At 40.2% G+C, this 22,760-nt stretch overlaps 1 protein-coding gene across 3 annotated transcripts in view; it reads right to left on the reverse strand.

Moving 5' to 3' along the window:
- LOC122697154 (24-hydroxycholesterol 7-alpha-hydroxylase) overlaps window positions 1–22,760 on the reverse strand; it is an 81,282-nt gene that overhangs the window by 57,943 nt on the left and 579 nt on the right. For 2 of the 3 annotated variants that reach the window (XM_043907653.1, XM_043907654.1), the window contains exons 2-5: window positions 12,741–12,876; window positions 9,740–9,914; window positions 6,468–6,617; window positions 5,428–5,521 (exon numbers count right to left, since the gene is read on the reverse strand). In XM_043907653.1, coding sequence (XP_043763588.1) covers window positions 5,428–5,521; window positions 6,468–6,617; window positions 9,740–9,914; window positions 12,741–12,876 — 555 coding nt within the window. The remainder of the gene's footprint in view (window positions 1–5,427; window positions 5,522–6,467; window positions 6,618–9,739; window positions 9,915–12,740; window positions 12,877–22,760) is intronic. The other variant, XM_043907655.1, reaches the window with a different exon arrangement.

Here is a 22,760-nt window from a genome sequence, read left to right on the forward strand (position 1 = left end):
TATTTTTTAAGAGCAGTTGTAGGTTTACAATAAAACTGAGAGGAGAGTACAGAAATTTCTCATATAACCCTTACCCCCACATCTGCGTAGCCTTCACCATTGTCGTCAGCATCACTTACCAGAACTGTACATTTCTTTTTTTAACCAAGGATGAAACTAAATGGATATATCATAATCATCTAAAGTGTATAGCTTACCTTAGGATTCATTCTTGGTGTTGTAAACCCTGTGGCTTTGGACAAATGCATAATGACATCTATTATCATTACAATATCACACAGAGTATTTTCATGTCCCTAAAACATCCTCTAAGTTCTGTCTACTAATCTCTGCCCAGTCCCTAACAACCATTGATCCTTCTACTTTCTTCATAGTTTTGCCTTTTCCAAAATGTCACATAATTGGAATCAGACAGTACGTAGCCTGCTCATATTAGCTTCTTTCACATAGGGATATGCATTTATGGTTCCTCCATGTCTTTTCATGGCTTGATAGCTCATTTCTTTTAAGCACTAATACTCTATTCTCTGTAGGTAGCACAGTTTATCCATTTATCCACTTACCTATTGAAGGGCATCTTGGTTGAGTCCAAAACAGTATAAATATTGCAATACTCTAAAACTATGCAGAGAACTGACATTTGACATGGACGGTGCCAGGTCAGATCAGGGCTACATCCAAGGCCACCTACTGTGGCTGTTCTCAGGTCATCACACAAATTCCATGAAAGCATTTCCTTCATTGGAAGGTTTCCCAGATTTGCCTCTGCCAATGGTCATCTCCAGCACCATGAAGAAACTCAGACATTGTAACATTTTCATTAAACTTACTTGTGCACTGTGAATCTTAAATAGGCAATACAAATAATAGTAGCTAAAGTCTAGTCACTGCTTTGGAAGGCAAGTACTGTTTTAAGGGCTTCGCAGGAATCTAAGTATTCAATGCTCACCCCAGCTCCAAGGAGTAGATCTGTTATTTTCACTGTTTCACATTTGAGGAAATGAAGGCACAATTAAGTTGGGGAACTTTGCTAGAGACATACAGATCGTCACTGGTTGAGCTGGGACTGAATCCTGGGAGTCTGGCCCCTGGCTCCAGTGCCCACAATCTTAGCGACTAGGCTATCTGCCCTTTGAAAGTGAAAGTCACTCAGTCATGTCTGACTGTTGGCGAGACCCCATGGACTGTAGCTTGCCAGGCTCCTCTGTCCATGGAATTCTCCAGGCAAGAATACTGGAGTGGGTGTAGCCATTCCCTTCTCCAGGGGATCTTTCCAATCCAGGGATCGAACTCAGGTTTCCTGCATTGCAGGCAGATTCTTTTCTTTACCATCTGAGCCACCAGGAAAGCCCTTTGGGACAATCTTAGCCACTAGGGCTATGCTGTCCCTTAGAGACTCAATCCTTAACTCATGGATTAGGGATCTGGAGAAGTGCATTACACTACAATGCAGTGGTTTTTCTTCAGATTCTATAATATGGAAAACACCAATTACATCACTATCAAAGTAAACACATGACTAGAGGCTGTTCCTGTTACTTACAAAGAATGTAATGTTTCAAAAGTGATTAACCCTGGCTTTCTGATTTTAACAATCCTCTGTTTTCCAGGTATAAGTTGTTGTGAAAAATAAATGAGTAATGAATTTGTGAAATGTGTAATACTATGCCTGGCACACAGTAAGCACCCCATGAATGTTAGTGATGTCTTATTGTTTTTGTAACAATGGATTAGCAGGTTTGAAAATAATTTAAGTATAAATTTCATTTACTCTTGATTTCTATCAGATTTACAATGCAAGTTGTTATGGTACAAAGTTAATATTTCATTGAAAACCCTACAGATATATTTCATTCTCTTGATAGGCTATTCTGTGGCACAGTTTTAAATAAAAACATTAGTTTAATATATATCTAGATATATATCTAGAATAACATGGGAGAAGTCATTCATGTTAAAATATGATAAAATTATGATGTGATAAGAGTGTGTATAATATTAAAATAAAAAATCTTCTTCTAGTCTTTTGCTTAACTAGGCCATTGAGGGACTTCCCTGGTGGTCCAGTGACTAAGACTCTGTGCTCTGAATGCAGATGCCCTGGGTTCAATCCCTGGTCAGGGAACTAGAGCCCACATGCTACTGCTAAGACTTGGTGCAGCCAAAAAAAACACAAACAAATCCCTAAGTCATTGAAATCTACTTATACAGTAAAAGACAACAAAATCTTTTATTTTCTTCTTAGCCCATGTTTTTAAAAGATTGTTGGTATAAAGACATAAACTCTGTGTGAATACTGCTGGAGGAAAACAGAAACAAAAAAAAAATTTTTTTTAAGTTAAAAATTCCCTAATTTTTTATTCCCAGTACCACTACCACAATTTACAGGGCAATATACCTGATGTAATGAAAACAAAAAGACAAAGCTACAACAGATAAAAGACCTCAGGAATGTAACATCTAATTGACACTACACTGCATTCATCAATAGCTGCACTTTTTGCAAACTGTGGGTATAACAGTCCTGAACAGTAGGGTTTCCTGTTTAAGCTGCAGACACTTTTCTGACTATGGATCATCATTCCTTCTGTGGCAGATTTTTACAATTTCTCTAATGCATTTGGGATGACTGTCTCAAAGAAGTCTATAGCTTTCCTGACAACTCTTTGCCCTCTCTTCTGCTAAGAACTGTAGTCCTTTTCTGAGTGTTCAGAACTTTCTGCTACCATTACCACCACTTCCACCACCAGATCCATAAGCACCACCATAGGGACTGCCCGAGCTTCTTCCACCAAAACCGCCCCCTTTCACGGGTCCATAATTTGATTGCTGTTGTCCATTGTAATTTCCAAAATCATTATAGTTTCCACCACCACCAACAGTTACCTCCGAAACCTCCTCCTTCATCGTAACCATCATATCCTCCACCACGACCACCATATCCACCACCTTGGTTTCCATATCCTGTCCACCACCACCATAGCCTCCTTACTACTATAACCAGGACCACCGCCATAGTTGCCACCATCACCTCCAAGTCCATTGTATCCACCATCACCTCCTCCATAACTCCTTCTGTTGCCACCACCTCCACCACCATAGCCCCCTCTTCCACCAAAGTTTCCACGTCCTTTGGCCTTTCCAAGGCCAAAGTTACGTCCACCACTTCCAAAGTTTCCTCCATGACCCATAAGGTTGCCAGATCTACCTCCATGACCTCTTTGGCATCCAGCAGATTGCATCTCTTGTTTAGAAAGGGCCTTTTTTAAAAAATGAGGTCACACAGCTCACGAGTGTTCCAGCTGAATTCAGTCCCAGCCATAAACAATGAATAAGCTTCACCAAAGTTCAAAATTTGTCTTTATTCAAAGAGGGAGTTCAAGTACTTATGATTAAAGTACCTCATTTCTTCAGAGTAAGAAAAATAAATGCTATTCTAGAATTATTGTCAGTGGGGAGTTTTAAGTGAAGTGAAGTGAAAGTCACTCAGTCATGTCCAACTCTTTGCGACCCCATGGACTATATGAAGTGAAGTGAAGTGAAAGTCACTCAGTCATGTCTGATTCTTTGCTACCCCATAGACTATACAGTCTATGGAATTCTCCAGGCCAGAATACTGGAGTGCGTAGCCTTTCCTGTCTCCAGGGGATCTTCCCAATCCAGGGATCGAACCCAGGTCTCCCGCATTGCAGGTGGATTCTTTGCCAGCTGAGCCACAAGGAAATCCCGGGAAGTTTTAACTGGGGCACTGAAACCCCTGTTTTCTAGGCTCCTAGATTACAGATCTACTTGGGTCCAGCTTTTATATACACATGGCTTTACCTCTAAATCCCGGAAAATAATGCAAAGAAAAATGTGTTTGTCTAGATCTGTTTGTACAATAGAATTCTTAGCTGAGGCAAAGTCTGTCAGTGAAGGGCATCCTAGTCTAACTTCCTTTCCTTTTGGCTAACTGTTGACTGTTTAATTCTGAATAATCTGTATATGGTGATGATTATTTTTTTTGTACTTTACTGTATTATTATTTTTTTTTAATTTAACAAAATAAAAGGCAATGTGATTTTCCCCTTTTCTGTCTTTTCAGAAATGCCTTGCAGAATATAATGGCGGCTTAAGATATACAGCAAAGATTGTTTGCATTAAAGAATTTAATCCTCCAGCTGTCCTGGTACCCAGTCTAACTTTCTATCCCCTTCATTCAGGAGGGAGATCCCCAAACATTCACACATTCATTTTTTTTTTTCTAAAGTGAACTTCCCCTCCAGTGTTCAGCAGAGTTGTTGAAAATAACACTTGCTATTGTTAACTAAAAGCAAACGAACAAAAACGTTTGATGTCATCTTTAAGTGCTAAAAGACAGGAAGTGATTTCTTCAGTGAGGATAACAATGATAAACTCTTCCATAGTCTTTACTCTGTTCCAAGTGCTTTCCAAATACTAACTCACTGGATCCCACAACTTTATGAAGTAGGTGACAAAACTGACACCAAGAGGCTAAGTACCACATCCAAGGTCACAGAGCAGTGACTGGATCTGCATCCAGGCAGTTCAGGCCAAAGGATGCTCAGCCTCCCAGGGTGAGTCTGGAGAATCGGGTAATTTTCCAAAGCTTCCAGGGATTCTAATGAGTGGTCAGGACGGAGAACCATGCATTAGCAAGCATCAGAACCATCTGGAAGGTGCATTAAACCACAGATGGCTAGGCTCCCAGGGTTTCTGCCTGAGTGGTTCCCAGGTGATGCTGGTACCATTGGTCTAGGGACCACACGTGGAGAACAATAGATCCAGGACACTTGGAAGAGGGACTCCTGGTGCCTTGCTCTTTAAGTTTTATATCATACTACCTGGTTGCATTTGAAGAGAGAAACAATGAGTGGTGGAGACCTCAGGGGAAAAAGTCAACTTTGTCAAGCTTTATTATCTTTGCCTAACTGGCTGTAACTGCCACCTGAGACTGTTGACACAAACAACTTTATAATCAATGTGTGTATGCTAAATTGCTTCAGTCATGTCCAACTCTTTGTGACCCTATGAACCGTAGCCTGCCAGGCACCTCTGTCCATGGGATTCTCCAGGCAAGAATACTGGAGTGGGTTGCCATGTCCTCTTATGGGGCACAGTGATCTTCCCGACCCAGGGATTGAACTGGCGTCTCTTACATCTCCTGCATTGGCAGGTGGGTTCTTTACCACTGTGCCACCATAAATCAATTTAAAAAGAAACTCAGACTATTGTGTTATTTTGTTATCTGTAGTCTCAGTTTTTCCTTTATGGAAAATAGGGTTAATTCCTTCCTCCCTGTTGTGAGGATGTAATAATAAAATAACATATGTAAACATCCGACACAGTGGATGGCAAAATGGTATCTAATGCATTTCATGATCTTCAGCAACAACTACAACCACAAAAAATCTAAGGAATACTTACCAGGGAATTATCTTTTGCAGATTTGTATGTTTTTATATCTGGAATGTTTTTCTCAAAAAGTTCTAGAAGCCATTTTTTGGATTTTGACCAGTTTCTAGGTGAGAAAGAATACGTGTATAAATTAACTGAAAAGCACTCTAGGAGTAATAGATCACAGCAGAAAAGGGACATGGTCTATGGAATTTTAATTCTCCAAACATCTTCTTTTTGAGTGGGAACGTCATGAGAGGTCTTCCTTCAGATTTATCAGTATCCAAGGGAAACTGAGGGGCCAAGGCAGTCACATTTTAGTGTCTTTTGCAAAGAAATGTTTGCATCCCTAAAGGACCGGCGCTGAGTAAGAAAACAGGGCCTATGACTTGCTCAGTCTAAGTTTACTCTGGCTGTTGCCTGTGTCAGGAGGATGAAAAACTAGTACCGGACCTGTGACTGGGTTAAATGAGGTAAAGCAAACTGACGAAGAGCGTTTTAATCTTTTCTGACCAGTCATCAGTGTAGACCAACTGCCAAGAAACTAAAAAAAAAAAAAATCACATTACTTTGTAATCAAACCGTTTCACAAACTTTTTTTTTTGTTTCTTTTTTGTTTGTTTGTTTGTTTCATAAACTTTTTCTGAGCCAATTGTAAGAAATACAATTGACCACAACTACTGTTGCCTCAGCGGAGAATAAGGACAAGGTCTGATTCTAACTCAGGTCACACTTGATAATGCAGGAATGACTGGTAAGAGTAAGCTGGAAATGGCATAGAAGGGAAATGGCATAGAAGGTCTCAAAACAGACTCTTCGTTTCTTTCTCATATTTTCCCCTTCCCCTCTTGTTTTTGTTCCTCAAAATGAGACTAAAGAAATAATATCCATCACTCTTCTTCAGTTCCTCCCTCAATTCACACACACACACCTAACTGGTCATAAGAATTAGCTTCTGTCTCTTCCACTTAAACTGCTATTATATCCACTTAGAACAAAGAAAGGAGTGACAAATATGAATGGCTGAGGGGAGCTTGAAAAGGGAATTAATACAGGAAACAGCTCTCTACCTGAAGAGGCATTCTGGCAACTGGGACCCATATTCGAAACCTTCGTCATAAGCTTGAAAGTGCTGATGAAACTCCCTGATTTTCCTCTCATCTGAGGGAAACAGACCTTTTTTAAAGAGTATGTTCACTGTGACGGGGTAAAGGAGGTGCCTGCAAAGATAGAAACACATAAAATGTCAGAGCCAGTGACCAAAGAAGAAGGCACAGGATACAAGAAGGTATTATTCAACAGCTATATGTTAGGGGTAGACAATCATATGTGGGGCTGCCAAGGCGATAGTGGTAAAGAACCTGCTTACCAATGCAGGAGACATCAGAGACGCCAGTTCAATCCCTGGGTTGGGAAGATCTCCCGGAGGAGGGCATGGCAACCCACTCCAGTATTCCTGCCTGGAAAATCCCATGGACAGAGAAGCCTGGTGGGCTACAGTCCATGGGGTCGCAGAGTCAGACACGACTCAAGAGACTTAGCACACACACATGCACGCAATCATATGTGATAAATTTGGTGGGGGGAAGTCACTCTTAAGAGCTTTTAATATTTGCTTGCTGTGCTCAAGATAACTTAGGCGTAAAATTGTGGTCTTATTTATCTAAAGATTTTCAAATGCTTTCTAATCAAGTATTGTTCGATCCTGATAAATGTGAGCTTAAAACTAAGGTGGTGTTTTAGGGGGCTCTGAAGAGCTCTGGTACCATAGTTCTTTACGTCTCAGCACAGAAAGAATTCAGTGAGGGACAGAGTGATAGATAAGGAATTATTTATTAGAATAGGATGCGTGTGAGGCTTATGAGTAGTGGGTCAGAGGAGGCCTCAGCCCAAGAACTTACTGGGTTACAGTTTTACAAACAAAGGAAAAGCGAGGAAGCGGAGAAGACCTTCTTTTTCTTGACCAGATGTCATGATCCCATCATCAGTTCCTCCTGCAGGTTGAGCAGGGGAGCTTTCTTGTCCCTACATGGTCAAGCAACGTCCATAAATTATTGTTTTTTATGTGTGCAGAGAGCGTGTCCTAACTTACTGAGCTCACTGAACTGGATGAGGGTCTCATGCCACCATTGTTGTATTGTCTTGGGGCATGTCTTGTGCTTCTGTTGCATGGTTTTACTGCTAAGCGAGCCTGCTTGGTTTCATGGTTACGTAAATCTGTTTTCTTGAGTAATCATTAACTTACAGGGGCCTCCCATGTTTTTTTCTACTTGCAATCCCCTAGTGGGATTAACTATTTAATCACATACTTTGTCCCTATACTCTGTCCTTATCAAACTGATACACAGAAAAATTCAACACAATTTCAACAAGCACTTATTTTTAGCAAACAACAACAATAACCAAGATACTGCTCATACCTTTAGATAGCAGCAAAAAAAATAACCAAAGAATCAAGGGCAATATTAGTCACCAAATTCCTAATATCTCCCAGGATCTTATGACTTTGAACTATACTGAAAACTCACATGCAGTATTGAGAAATGGAATATTTTCTGCCATATCAGTAAACAAAGGATGTCACAGTCATCAGCAACTATAGCCACCACTGATGGTGAGCTGGGGAGCCCTGAGGAAACTCAGGAAGGAAAAGAATACCTGCCACCTGGCAGCCCTCAGACTGCAGCCACTCCCTGTGGTGAGCCCCAGGAGCCTCCAGATGTGAAAACACGGGATATTAGTCCCGGAGAGCTGAGGTGCCTATCAAATGAATGATTTCAGTGAGCCCAGACTCTTGCATATTCCCAAACATAGAAAAGTGCTAAATTCCTGAGATATGTGGTTTTCTTTGATTAATAAAAATCTTCTGATAGATGTTCAGACTACCTGTCCTTTGTTGCAAAACTTCTATATAACCTGGATCCTGGTCTCACCTTTTCAAAGCAGTTCTCTCAGGGTAACTTGAGATGCTGAAGTTGAAGTTTTAGGGCTTGAAATCCTAAAAATTCCCACCAAATAAAACATAACTCTCAGCTTTTAGGTTGTGAATATTTCTGAAGTCTACAGTATCTGTCATCAGTAAGTTTTCCCTCAAGTGAATAAAATTACTGTGGAATACTTACATAAAAGAATATCAAAGATTATTAATATGTTCTAGATTAGTAACACTAAGTACTGTATCTTCCATTTTTGTTTGCCATCTGTCCTTGACAGAAAATTCTCAGGATCTCCTTCTGTCACAGTTTCAAAGTTATTCAAGAATTTGCTTTGTTTTGTTGTATACATTGGGCATGTCAAAAGTTTGGTTGGTTGGTTGTTTCTGTTTTTATTTTTACCCTATTTCTGGACTTCTAAAAAAATATTAAATGTTGTTGTGCTTTATGAGTCTGAACAGTTGAATCCTGCCTCCAGTATCAGGGTATCCCCCTGAGATGGAAAAGTGCTTCACTGCTAACTTCAATTTACCAAATCTCCCTGCACGTGGTGGGGATTTTTCACATGGCTCCCGTGCTCAGCCCTGACATTTGTCAAAAAGCTCCAGAACATAACTAAGCACTACCTGGCTCCCCATACTGTCCTTGCCTGTCTCACTTTCTCAGCATCTCTGCTCTCGGAGGACTCTGGGCTCAGTCCTGAGGCCCATGGTGGCTTTGCCTCAGCCACCTTGTGAAGTCTCATAGACATCTCCTGGAATCTTGTCCTCTACTTTGCAATTCTCTCCTCTTCCCTCTCCTCTCAATGTTCTCTTGTTCGAATAATCACAAATTGCAGTGAATGCTTTATCAAAATTCTGGTGGATACATAACAATTATATGAAGGAAATCCATGGAAAGCATACAAAATTGCAAGGAATGACTAAGAAGAAATTATTATATATGTGCTAAAATGATTTTATTGGCTTGTTTGTATGTGCCTGCTAAGTTGCTTCAGTTGTGTCTGACTCTTTGTGACCCCATGGACTGTAGCCTGCCAAGCTCCTCTGTCCATGGGATTCTCCAGGCAAGAATACTGGAGTGCGTTGCCATGCCCTCCTCCAGGGGATCTTCCCAACCCAGGGATTGAATCCATCATCTCTTACATCTCCTGCACTGGCAGGCAGGTTCTTTACCACTAGTGCCGCCTGGGATCTATTGGTTTGTTTGCTTAACTTCAAATTGAAGTACTAAATGAAAACTGCCCATTAATTAGAATTTAAAAGAGCAATAGAATTTTTTAATTGGTTAGTAAGGTAGATTTCATTAATCCATCACATAGTATCTGAGGTCCAACATATAGGCTTCAAACTTTCTTATTCCCCTCCCCCAAAAAAAGAAAACAAAACAAAAATAAGGCATTGATTTACCTCATAAACTTGTTCAGGTCTGTGGTCCCATGAGTACCTAAATTCTGCAACTGTTCCTGTAATTCTTCAGTCAATTGTCCAGTGAATTTGTATAGGTTTAAAGTCCCCATTTTCCCTTTCACCGTGATATAAAGTTTCTCATGCAGTTTTAAAAAGATATTCTTTGCGATGGATGCTATAAACAGAGAAAACACTTTTCAAAAGAAGCTACCACGTCTTGAAGTAAACCATCAGTGACCTCCCTCTGTGTCTTGATCAGCAGGAACTAGAGCCAAGGGTGAAGATTCAACATAGACTTAACAAAGTTTGCAAGGCCTTCTACCTTCTTTCCAGGTCTCCAATGGTATTTCCAGTGTCTCCACCCTCCAAATATATATTCCAGGGAAAACACACTCTTTTTTACATCTCACCATCTTCACGAGCTGTTCTATCTGCTCAGAATGTTCTCTGTTTTTGACAACCAACCCTCACTTTCCTTACACACCTATAAGATATACATTTCTCCTTCTGACTTCTTTTCTCCTTTAAGTGTCTTAAATATTGTCTCCACCAGCAGGATGTTCCTAACTCCATGAGTAGCGTTGGCGCCACTGTTCAGCCCCCTCCTTTTATTTTTTTTTGATGTGGATCATTTTTAGTCTCTATTGAATTTATTACAATATTGTTTTTGCTTTATGTTTTGGTTTTTTGGCCATGAGGCATGTGGGATCTTAGCACCAGACCAGCGATCAGACCTGCATCCCCTGAATTGGAAGGTGAACTCTCAACCACTGGACCACCAGGGAAGTCCCCACACCATTCCACTGTTCCCTTTATCCTAGTGCTCATGCTCTTTTCATGACACATCTGGTCTGGTCTGGGTGTTAAAGAGTATGAATTTTTGAACTTATTATTCCTTTATATTTTTCTTTAAATCCTCTTTAATTATCTTCAAAATAAGCTTTTTAAAAAATAATTTTTAATTTTATATTTCATCATCCTATTATATGTAGGTTACATTTCACATAAGTCAATGAAAAATAATTTGTATATTTCTTGAGTATGTATCATTTATGTGGTAGAGGTATATTAAAAAGGAACGGGAAGCTGGCTCATGAGTAAATATTGAGATATTTTATCTGTTAATTAGAAATATTTAAACATGAAAGTCCCCAGGGGAGGCAGAGCTGAAAAAAACAAATGATCATTTCAGTATACCTCTGATAGGTAAGTTGGTATATTTTTCTGAAGGAATATGCAAATTTAAAGATCAAGGATCTTCCAAATATTTATATTTCTTTGATATGGAATGCCAGTCTAAATATCAAGAAGCATCAAAGAGTCAAAAAATGTAATCAACATGTTGTGATTTTTCATGCAAGCAACAAAAAATTATAATCATGCTATTGATCACTAACAGCTTTGAAAACAAACTTTTATGTCTTAATGGCAAGAAATGCATAAGAAGAAGCTACAGGAAAATGAACCTAAGAAAGAAGCAAAAAAAGGAAGCCAAGAGAAAGAAAGATGTTAGAAGCAAGCACAGGCATTGTGAAAGCAGAGAAAAGAACCAGGTGCAAAATGAACCAGCTCTGTATTCCTGGGAAGACAAATGGCCTTAGCATGCATGTTCACATCCTGGGGAGAAATAAAGGTAGACAGTCACACTGAAAGTATGCTTATGCTGATGAATCGAGTCTAGCAGTCTCTGAGGATGAAGAAAGAAAGGGCACCAATTATATGAAGCCAAGCCACACTCACCTTAATAACCCTATGGATTATGTCAGGAAATGCCACAGTAAAGAGCTTACTGGGAAGCCAGAAAGATGAAGAACATTACGGCATACTAACACATATGTATGGAATTTAGAAAGATGGTAATGATAACCCTATGTGCAAAACAGAAAAAGAGACACAGATGTACAGACTTTTGGACTCTGTGGGGGAGGGCAAGGGTGGGATGTTTCAGAGAACAGCATGTATATTATCTATAGGGAAACAGATCACCAGCCCAGGTGGGATGCATGAGACAAGTGCTCGGGCCTGGTGCACTGGGAAGACCCAGAGGAATCGGGTGGAGAGGGAGGTGGGAGGGGGGATCGGGATGGGGAATACATGTAACTCTATGGCTGATTCATGTCAATGTATGACAAAACCCACTGAAATGTTGTGAAGTAATTAGCCTCCAACTAATACAAATAAATGAAAAACAAAACAAAACAAACAAACAAACAAAAGCTTACTGGGGCTTCCTTGGTGGTCCAGGGGTTAAAAATCTGCCTTCCAATGCAGGGGACGTGGGTTTGATCCCTGGTCAGGGAACTAAGCTCCCTCACACTGCGGGGTAACTAAAGGCACACACTGCAACCAGGGAGCCCATGCCACAAAGAGAAGCTCTCCTGGACTGCAACAAAAGACGGAGCACAGCCAAATAAAGGAGGGGGGCTTACTATTGGTGCAACATGAGATCAAACAAGAGCTATAGCCTGTAAAACACATGCACAGCAGTGTAACAGAGTCAGTGACATCTTGGGGGCTGTTAACAGGATGCAGATTCCAGTATTTTCCCAAGTAAACGTCCATGAGGTGACCTTATCTTTTCCACATGTCTTGTGGAGATCCTCATGTTTTACATTGCCAATAATTTATTTTTCGGGCTTGGCTCAGATGGTAAAGAATCCACCTGCAATGCAGGAGACCTGGCTTTGACCCCTGGGGTGGGAAGATTCCACTGGAGAAGGGAATGGCTACCACTTCAATATTCTTGCCTGGAAAAACCCATGAACAGAGGAGCCCCTGGCAGGCTACGGTCCAAGGGGCCACCAAGAGTTGGACACGACTCAGCGACTAAGCACACAATTTGTTTTCCAAAGCCCAAACTCATCACAAATTCTTTTCTATCCCTACTCTAAGGAATAAAATAATGGGTCTGCCTCATTTTTGATAGATGTGCTTGTTACCTACAACTGCTCTTGGGATTCCATGCTGTATTTCAAATGGGCTATCTGAAAATACTGTTTACCTGTACGATAGATGGGATTTTGCACTGCTAGTTCAAAATTTACTTCTTTGGATTTGAGAAACACATTAATTCCCTCTTCTTCAGTAACAAAGGTCATTCGGGTGCCCATAACAATGACTGTAAATACTGGTCCATACTGAAAGAAAACACATAAGTACAGATCAGATTAGTGAGCATTTCCAATAGATAAGTTACAGGACATGGGTTATGCTTAAGACAGAGTTCCTCAAGAACCCCAATACTGAGATTACAGTCAAGATAAAAACTATTAAGATTTGGTATAATGTATGTGTGCTCAGTCGCATCCGACTCTTTGTGGCCCTATGGACTATAACCTGCCAGGCTCCTCTGTCCATGGAATTTTCCAGGCAAGAATACTGGAGTGGCTTTCCATTTCCTAGTACTTAGTTATAAATTTTGATTGATGGAGTGAAATTTAATTATATAAATCCTAATTTATTCTGTCGTAATATTTAACCTTCTTTCTGATCGTATTTTTATTTGTTTGCACCTTCCATTCTGGCAGTAGCAAATAAAACTTAGAAATAATTGTTAGAAATTAGGTTAAACACTGTGATATTCCAACACTGTCTTCAAGATACCTGGAGGGTTATAAGCAACCTATGGCTGAACTTTGTTCAAGAAAAAGATAAACTGCTGACTGATTTCACCGTCAATCTCTGGTCACTCAATAATGTCTACAATACAAAGTTCTGTAATGTTCACTTTCTCCCTTTCCAAAATGACTCACCTGTTCACCCTGCCCAACCCTCTCCACTCAGAGAGTTCCTGCTTAGTAACTCACTGGGGAAAATGAGCACCCTCAGCTTCTCACCACCAGGGCAAAGAATTGTACCCATTTGTCCCCATTCTCCATGCTTCCCCTCAAGTTAACAGGTGGAGGTCCTGCCCCTGGGAAATGCCCAACCTCCTTCACTTGTGGTATGGATTCCACATTCTCTCTTTGTTCTTCATGGATACCTTCTCCCTCATACACCATCACTTGTGCCTTTTCTATCAGATGACTCCTAGGAGCCTCTAGAAGTCAAACATCCTCTAGCGCAGGGTTTGGCTTCAGGGAGTCCACAACTTTACTGGGAGAAAAAGATATCATTATTTTCACTGGCCTCTAACTATAATTTAACATTTGCTTCAATTATGAATGGAGGCAATAAGCCACAATCTTCCCTACAACTCTAACCTCAAAAGAGCTTACTGTTCCAATTGTACTTTTTTTAGATTTGGTGTCTATTTGGCATCCATTCCTCACAGGGTCACTTATATTAGCTACATTTTCTTTTTTCTTTTTCTATTCAAATGACACCTCTTAAATTCTCTTGAATGTTCTCTCAAATACATTTAAATAAGCAGAGGTAAAATACAAAGGGTTGACTAAGATGTATTTTTATTTTCTTAGAATACTCAAAATACTCTTTAAATACTCATTTAAACACAAACCAATCTCATATTTCAAAAGAAAAGTACAGGTAGCACAAATGGAAGAGAAGAGGAACCATTACATTAAAAATATTTTAATCGTTTTTAAGCCATACAAGTCCTTCAAATTCCACTAACAAAAAGTATTTTATAGCTTCTGCCCAAAATTTACAGAAGTCCCAAATTGATATGATTCTTTTGTCTTCTTGAGCTATGTTTTCTTATTCATGATGTGAAGCTTTGGAGGCTTCACTTTGTTGTTGTTGTTGTTGAGTTGCTAAGTCAAGTCCAACTCTTTTGCAACCCCAGAGACTGTAGCCCGCCAGGCTCCTCTGTCCATGGGACTGTCCAGGCAAGAATACTGGAGTGGGTAGCCATTTCCTTCTCCAGGGGATCTTCTCGACCCAGGGATCGAACTGGCGTCTCCTGCATTGGCAGGTAGATTCCTTACTACTGAGCCACCAGGGAAGCCCCCTGGCTTTACTACTGGGTAGAAATGGCCCTCTCAGAGCTAGCTGATAATTAGAGAGAGCAAAGGATTCCACCAACCAGGAACACGCCTCTCATATGGAAGTCAACCCATCTTGAGTCTATATTCCCAACTCTTTCCTGATCTAAACTCTGACACACCAAGCCAATCTGATCTCTGCCCTAAATCATCCCAGAAAAAGTCACTGGGCATCTGGAGACCAACCCTAGAGCTTAAAGCCCCAGGAAACTCTTCAGGGTCGTCAGTCCTAAATTGTCCACCCTGCCTTGCCTTGCTTTCCCGAGGAAACTCCAACAGAGGCTGTGCATGGGGCTTTCTCTTGTTCCATCTTCTGCATCTTGACTGGCAAGAGTTCTTTCTGCCGTGGCCTTGCAGAGCACACAGTGACCCTTGTCTTGGACCCATGAGTATTATAACCTTCCTTCAAAGCCTCATTCTCATTTCCTCCCGTGGCCACACTGACTTTCCCGTACCACATTCAACAAGTGTATTTTTGGAACAACCACCCGTACTTTTATATCCTATTATAGTAAATTGATGCTTTCAAACTGTGGTGCTGGAGAAGATGCTTAAGAGTCCTCTGGACAGAAAGCAGGTCAAGCCAGTCAGTTCTTAAGGAAATCAACCCTGAATATTCATTGGAAGGACTGAATCTGAAGCTGCAGCGTCAATACTTTGGCCATCTGATGCGAAGAGCTGACTCATCGGAAAAGACCCTGATGCTGGGAAAGACTGAGGGCAGGAGGAGAAGGGGGTGACAGAGGACGAGGTGGTTGGCTGGCATCACTGACTCAATGGACATGAGTTTGAGCAAACTCCAGGAGATAGTGAAGGACAGGGAAGCCTGGCATGCTCCAATTCATGCGGTGGCAAAGTGTCGGACATGACTGGCAACTGAACAACAACAGTTAATATGAATATCTCAAAATACTGTTAGGCTCATGAGTACTTCAATATGAGTCATTTCCAGATCTGCATAAATTGGCATATGATCATTCCTGGAATATACTGTTGGATGCTATTAGGCAACTGTTGGCCTAATAGCTAATACCCCAAAATAGTGAAGCCTCATATCTTTCCATTAGTGATGCAGACATCCACGTTGTCTCCCACGTTCCCTACCTTCAATGGTTTATTACTCAATACTTAGAAGAAGATGAATCATTTCCATTGTTGAAGGTTTGCTCAAGTGAGAATTCTTAAGTTTCCATCAGGAAAGCGGCCTTTGGCAACATGTACAGGCACTCAGGGCCACATTATAGGTAATACTGTCCATCTCACTTGATAGTAAGTCCAAGTTCTAGTTTCTCAAGCCTAACATTTTAGAGTCACCTCAGACCCTTTTCATTCTTTCACACACCATGTTCCATTCACCAGGAAATCCTGCGGCTTCCGCCTTTAAGAGAGATCCAGTCACTTCTCAAACTTCCACTGCCATCACCACGGTACTAGCCACCAGGGTCTCAAACGTGAATTCTTGCCAAAACCTTCAAATTATTTTTTTTCTTTTAGTTTTATATTTTTACATTTAATGGAGTGCCCAAAGTGACTGTTTAAAATTTAAATCAGATCACATTACTCCTCTGCTCAAAACACAAAGTTTCCCACTTCACTCTAAGTTACAATGTTCTCTTAATGATCTGTAATAACCTATATGGGAAAAGAATTTAAAGAAGAATGAATATATGTATATGTATAACTGAATAACTCTGCCGCACACCTGAAACTAACACACATCAACTACACCCTAATGTGTGCGTGCGCACTTAATTGCTTCAGTCTTGTTCGATTCTTTGCGACCCTACAGACCATAGCCCAACAGACTCCTCTGTTCATGGGATTCCCCAGATAAGAATACTGGAGTGGGTTGCCATGCCCTCCTCCAGGGGATCTTCCTGACCCAGGGCTCAAACCCAAGTCTCTTAAGTCGGAGTCTTTCTTTACCACTAGCACCATCTGGAAACCCTATAATCTAATATAAAATAAAAATTAAATAAAAAAATACACTGACATTTTGAATCAGATCATTTACTCCACGGATATACTTGCACACATAGAAATGACATTTGTTGCTACATTATTTATAATAGTGAAATATGGAAAGCAAACCATGTCAATCATTAGGTGACTAAGTGAACTATGACTCAGGGAATATTCTGCAGCTTTTAAAACAAATGCAAACAAGTGGTGCTGGGAAAACTGGTCAACCACGTGTAAAAGAAAGAAATTAGAACACGTTCTAACACCATACACAAAAATAAACTCAAAACGGATTAAAGATCTAAATGTAAGACCAGAAACCATAAAACTCCTAGAGGAGAACATAGGCAAAACACTCTCTGACATAATTCACAGCAGGATCCTCTATGACCCACCTCCCAGAATATTGGAAATAAAAGCAAAAATACACAAATGGGACCTAATTAAACTTAAAAGCTTTTGCACAACAAAGGAAACTATAAGTAAGGTGAAAAGACAGCCCTCAGAATGGGAGAAAATAATAGCAAACGAAGCAACAGACAAAGGATTAATCTCAAAAATATACAAGCAACTCCTGAAACTCAATTCCAGAAAAATAAATGACCCAATCAAAAAATGGGCCAAAGAACTAAACAGACATTTCTCCAAAGAAGACATACAGATGGCTAACAAACACATGAAAAGATGCTCAACATCACTCATTATCAGAGAAATGCAAATCAAAACCACAATGAGGTACCATTACATGCCAGTCAGGATGGCTGCTATCCAAAAGTCTACAAACAATAAATGCTGGAGAGGGTGTGGAGAAAAGGGAACCCTCTTACACTGTTGGTGGGAATGTAAACTAGTACAGCCACTATGGAGAACAGTGTGGAGATTCCTTAAAAAACTGGAAATAGAACTACCATATGACCCAGCAATCCCACTGCTGGGCATACACACCGAGGAAACTAGATCTGAAAGAGACACCCCAATGTTCATCGCAGCACTGTTTATAATTGCCAGGACATGGAAGCAACCTAGATGCCCATCAGCAGACAAATGGATAAGGAAGCTATGGTACATATATACAATGGAATATTACTCAGCCATTAAAAAGAATTCATTTGAATCAGTTCTAATGAGATGGATGAAACTGGAGCCCACTATACAGAGTGAAGTAAGCCAGAAAGATAAAGACCAATACAGTATACTAACGCATATATATGGGATTTAAAAAGATGGTAACGATAACCCAATATGCAAAACAGAAAAAGAGACACAGATGTACAGAACAGACTTTTGGACTCTGTGGGAGAAGGCTAGGGTGGGATGTTTTGAGAGAACAGCATTGAAACAAGTTTACTATCAAGGGTGAAACAGGTCACCGGCCCAGGTTGGATGCATGAGACAAGTGCTCAGGGCTGGTGCACTGGGAAGACCCAGAAGGATGGGATGGGGAGGGAGGTGGGAGGGGGGATCGGGATGGGGAACACATGTAAATCCATGGCTGATTCATGTCAATGTATGGCAAAAACCACTACAATATTGTAAAGTAATTAGCCTCCAACTAATAAAAATGAATGAAAAAAAAAAAAAGAAGATACTTAACCAGTGTAGTTCTCTGTATCCAGCAAAGGTATCTTAAAAGGATGAAAGTAAAATAAACAATCAACCCCCACCCCCACCCCCCCAAAAAAAAAAAACAAATGCAGATGCCTTTGTGTCTGTGTAGGATGAAAGAAAAGAGAGGTAGATTACAAAAATCATATTTTTAAAGGCATCAGAGAGTTGGGGAAACAATAAGATCTAAATGGACTAAAACAACACTGAAAATAGGAGTGAACTGATTTAGTGACTAGGTCACTATTTATTTCCCAGGTAGCATCTGTGAATTCTGGGTATGGACCAGGTCAAGTCTGAAATAGGCACCTTTGAAAAACCTACAGGTAATAAGAAATTTAATGCTGAAACACTGAACACTTTTCCCCGAATATTAGGAAAAAGACAAGCTTATCTATGTACACCATTTTTATTCAACAGTCTATTAGAAGTTTCTCTTTATGTTGGAGAAGGGAATGGCTACCCACTCCAGTATTCTGGCCTGGAGAATTCCATGGACTCTATAGTCCATGGGGTCGCAAAGAGTTGGACATGACTGAGCGACTTTCACTTCACTTCACTTCTCTTTATGTAAGAAAAAGAAATAAAAGGCATAAAGATCAGAAAACAGGAAATAAACTTATCTGTTTGTAGGATATACTGTGTATGTCTAAAAATCTTAGGAAATCTACAAAATAACTACTGGAACTAATAAGTGAATTTGGCAAGATAAGAGAATACAAAACAAAAACAATTATATCTTCTATGTGCCAGAGTGATATCGCTGGAAAACAGAAGTGAAAACAATTTATGGACTTCACTGGGCATCCAGTGGTTAACACTCTGCACTTCTAAGGCAGGGGGTGCAGGTTTGATCCCTGGTCAGTGAACTAAGATCCCCATATGCCTGCTACACAGTGCAGCCAAGAGGGAAAAAAAAAAGTGAAAACAATCTACAATTTCTGCAATATCCTCAAGGTATCTACAATAGCCTCAAGAATATAAAATACTTCAGGAAAATAATTAACAATCACAGGCAAGACTCCCATCATCAGAAACGACAGAATATGCCTAAAAATATTATATAACAAATGGGAGATATGGCAGTTATAGAAGACAATATCATTAAAAAGTCAATTTTCCCTCAATTTTTCTATAGACTTAACAAACTTCCAATAATACTTCTATCAGTTTTTATTATTGATATTGGCAAGCCAATTCAAAATTTTATATTCAAATGCAAATAATCTTAAATGCCTTTCCATACTGTTCATGGGGTTCTCAAGGCAAGCATACTGAAGTGGGTTACCATTCCCTTCTCCAGCAGACCACATTTTGTCAGAACTGTCCCCCATGACCCGTAGGTTTATCTTGGGTGGCCCTACATGGCCTGCATGGCTCATAGTTTTATTGAGTTAGACAAGGCTGTGATCCAACTGATCAGTTGGGTTAGTTTTCTGTAATTGTAGTTTCCATTCTGTCTGCCATCTAATGGATAAGGATAAGAGGCTTGTGGAAGCTTTCTGATGGAAGAAACTGGCTGTGGGGGAATCTGGATCCTGCTCTGGTGGGTGGGGCCACACTTAGTAAATCTTTAATCCAATTGTTGATGGGTGGGGCTGTGTTCCCTCCCAGTTGTTTGGCCTAAAGCCAAACTATGGTAGGGTTAATGGAGACCTCCTTCAAAAGGACTTATGCTAGACTGCAGAATTCAGTGCCTGACTCCATAGCAGGCCACTGTCAACCCACGCCTCCGCTGGTGACTCCTGCACACGCACAGACAAGTCTGGTTCAGTCTCTAGTGAGGTCACTGCTCCTTTCTCCTGGGTCCGGGTGTGCACAAGGGTTTGTTTGTGCTGTCCAAGAGTATGTTTCCCTAGTCCTATAGAAGTTCTGTAATCAAATCCCACTGGCTTCCAAAGTCAAATGCTCTGGGGGTTCTCAGTCCCTCTCCAGATCCCCAGATGTTGGAAAACCTGTTACGGGCCCTAGAGCTTTCACAACAGTGTGAGAACTCCTTTGATAAAATTGTTCTCCAGTTTGTGGGTTGTCTACTCAGTGACTCTATGGTGGGGCACACACCCAGAGCCTCCCAGGTCTGCTGCAGCCAAAGCCCCTATCCCCGCAACAGGCCACTACTGACCAACGCCTCCACAGGAGACACCCAAACACTCAAAGGCAAGTCTGGCTCAGTCTCTTGTGGGGTCCCTGCATCCTGGTGCCCACAAGGTTTTGTTTGAGCCACAGTTAGAACTGGACATGGAACATCAACCGGTTCCAAATTGGGAAAGCATCAAGGCTGCATATTGTCACCCTGCTTATTTAACTTATATGCAGAGTACATCATGTGAAATTACCGACTGGATGAAGCACAAGTTGGAATTAAGATTCCTGGGAGAAATATCAATAACCTCAGATATGCAGATGATACCATCCTTATGACAGAAAGCAAAGAAGAACTAAAGAGCCTCTTGATGAAAGTGAAAGAGGAGAGTGAAAAAGCTGGCTAAAAACTCAACATTCAAAAAACGAAGATCATGGCATCCGATCCCATGACTTCATGGCAAAGAGATGGGGGAACAATGGAAACAGTGACAGACTTTATTTTCTTGGGCTCCAAAATCACTGCAGATGGTGACTGCAGCCATGAAATTAAAAGACGCTTGCTCCTTGGAAGAACAGTTATGACCAACCTAGACAGCATATTAAAAAGCAGAGACATTACTTTGCCAACAAAGGTCTGTCTAGTCAAAGCTATGGTTTTTCCAGTATTCATGTACAGATGTGAGAGTTGGACCATAAAGAAAGCTGAGCACCCAAGAATTGATGCCTTTGAACTGTGGTGTTGGAGAAGACTCTTGAGAGTCCCTTGGACTGAAAAGAGATCAAAGCATTCAATCCTACAGGAAATCAGTCCAGAATATTCATTGGAAGGACTGATGCTGAAGCTGAAACTCCAATACTTTGGCCACCTGATGCAAAGAACTGACTCATTGGAAAAGACCCTGATGCTGGGAAAGATTAAAGGCGGGAGGAGAAGGGGACCACAGAGGATGAGATGGTTGGATGGCATCACCGACTCGATGGACATGAGTTTGAGCAAGCTTGGGGAGTTGGTGATGGACAGAAAGCCTGGCATACTGCAGTCCATGGGGTCGCAACTGAGTGACTGAACTGAACTGAACTGAATCTTGAATGCTACATCAATGCCAAAATATTCAAACAATTTTCACTACCTGTTTTAAAGATTTACTATAAAACTGTAGTATTAGTGTTAACAAAGGAGTGGGCATTTAATCAATGGAATAGGATAGAAAGGCTAGACATAGATCTACACATATATGGTCAATTAATCTTTGAAATGCTGCAAAAGGCAATTCAGTGAGGAAAGGAAAGTCCTTGAAGAAATAATACGGAAACAACTGGACATGGAGATGGAAAAAAAATGAAACTCATCCTTTCTGTACACGTTACAAAAAAATTAACTCTAAGTGGCTTTAGGACCTAAATGTAAAATACAAAGCTATAAACCTTTTACAAGAAAACAGAATAAACTTTGTGACCTTGCTTGACTTTCTGAGACAAGCTTTCAGAAACATTCCTAAAGACTTATCAAAATCATATATCTAAGGAAGGCTACAGAAGACAAAGATGTATTTCTTTAAAAGATAGTATTTTTCATCTATCAAACTAGCAAGAATTATGGTACCTAGTATGGGCCAGAATATGAGAGTCAGGAAATCTCCTACACTCAAAGGAAAAGAAAAAGGATTCTTACATAATTCTTTAATTGTTACATAATCCCTAGGTGCAACACAATAATATAAACAATTTAATGTCCTTTAGGTAGTCTCACATTTAGGTATTTATTCAGATGAAACAATCAGGTAAGTGCAAAAAGTACAAACAGTGCAAACACACAGGAACATACACACAAGACTGTTAATTGAAGCATTGTTTGAAATAAAGAAAAAAGTTAGCAGCAACCTATATACTATTTTTGAAAGATATATTTAAAAGTGATTTTAAAGACAAAAACATGTACAACAACAGTGATTACTAATATCCTTAGTGTGCAGTGAAAATGGACCTCACCATAATCAAATAACACCAGCCGAAAATACAGTGCCCACTCTATTTGTAAAAACCAAGTTTGCAAGCCATTTTTACAACTGCCTGGTGTTAATCTTGGTTTGGATACTCAACTTATTAAGTGTTTTCATAAATCGAAATTAATTATATTACACTTCTGTCTTCCCAATCATTGAATTTAGTTAATATATATATACACTTTGGATTTTTAATCTATGATGAAGTAACTAGCACTTTTAAATTAATTTCTACTTCCAAAAAGGTACTGACAAGCTGTCTTATATTTCACAACTCATAAAAACCTATTTCTTTAGAAAAATCTTGCATAAGACAGTTGATTGTTAGTTAACTTACTCATAAATGGCTAGATCGTTTAACTGAGGGCAGTAGGTAGGTTCCCCACGTTCTAACATTGCATTTGAGATGTAACGAAAGAA

The sequence above is a fragment of the Cervus elaphus genome, chromosome 7 (genome assembly GCF_910594005.1).
Source record: "Cervus elaphus chromosome 7, mCerEla1.1, whole genome shotgun sequence".
Classification (NCBI taxonomy): domain Eukaryota; kingdom Metazoa; phylum Chordata; class Mammalia; order Artiodactyla; family Cervidae; genus Cervus; species Cervus elaphus.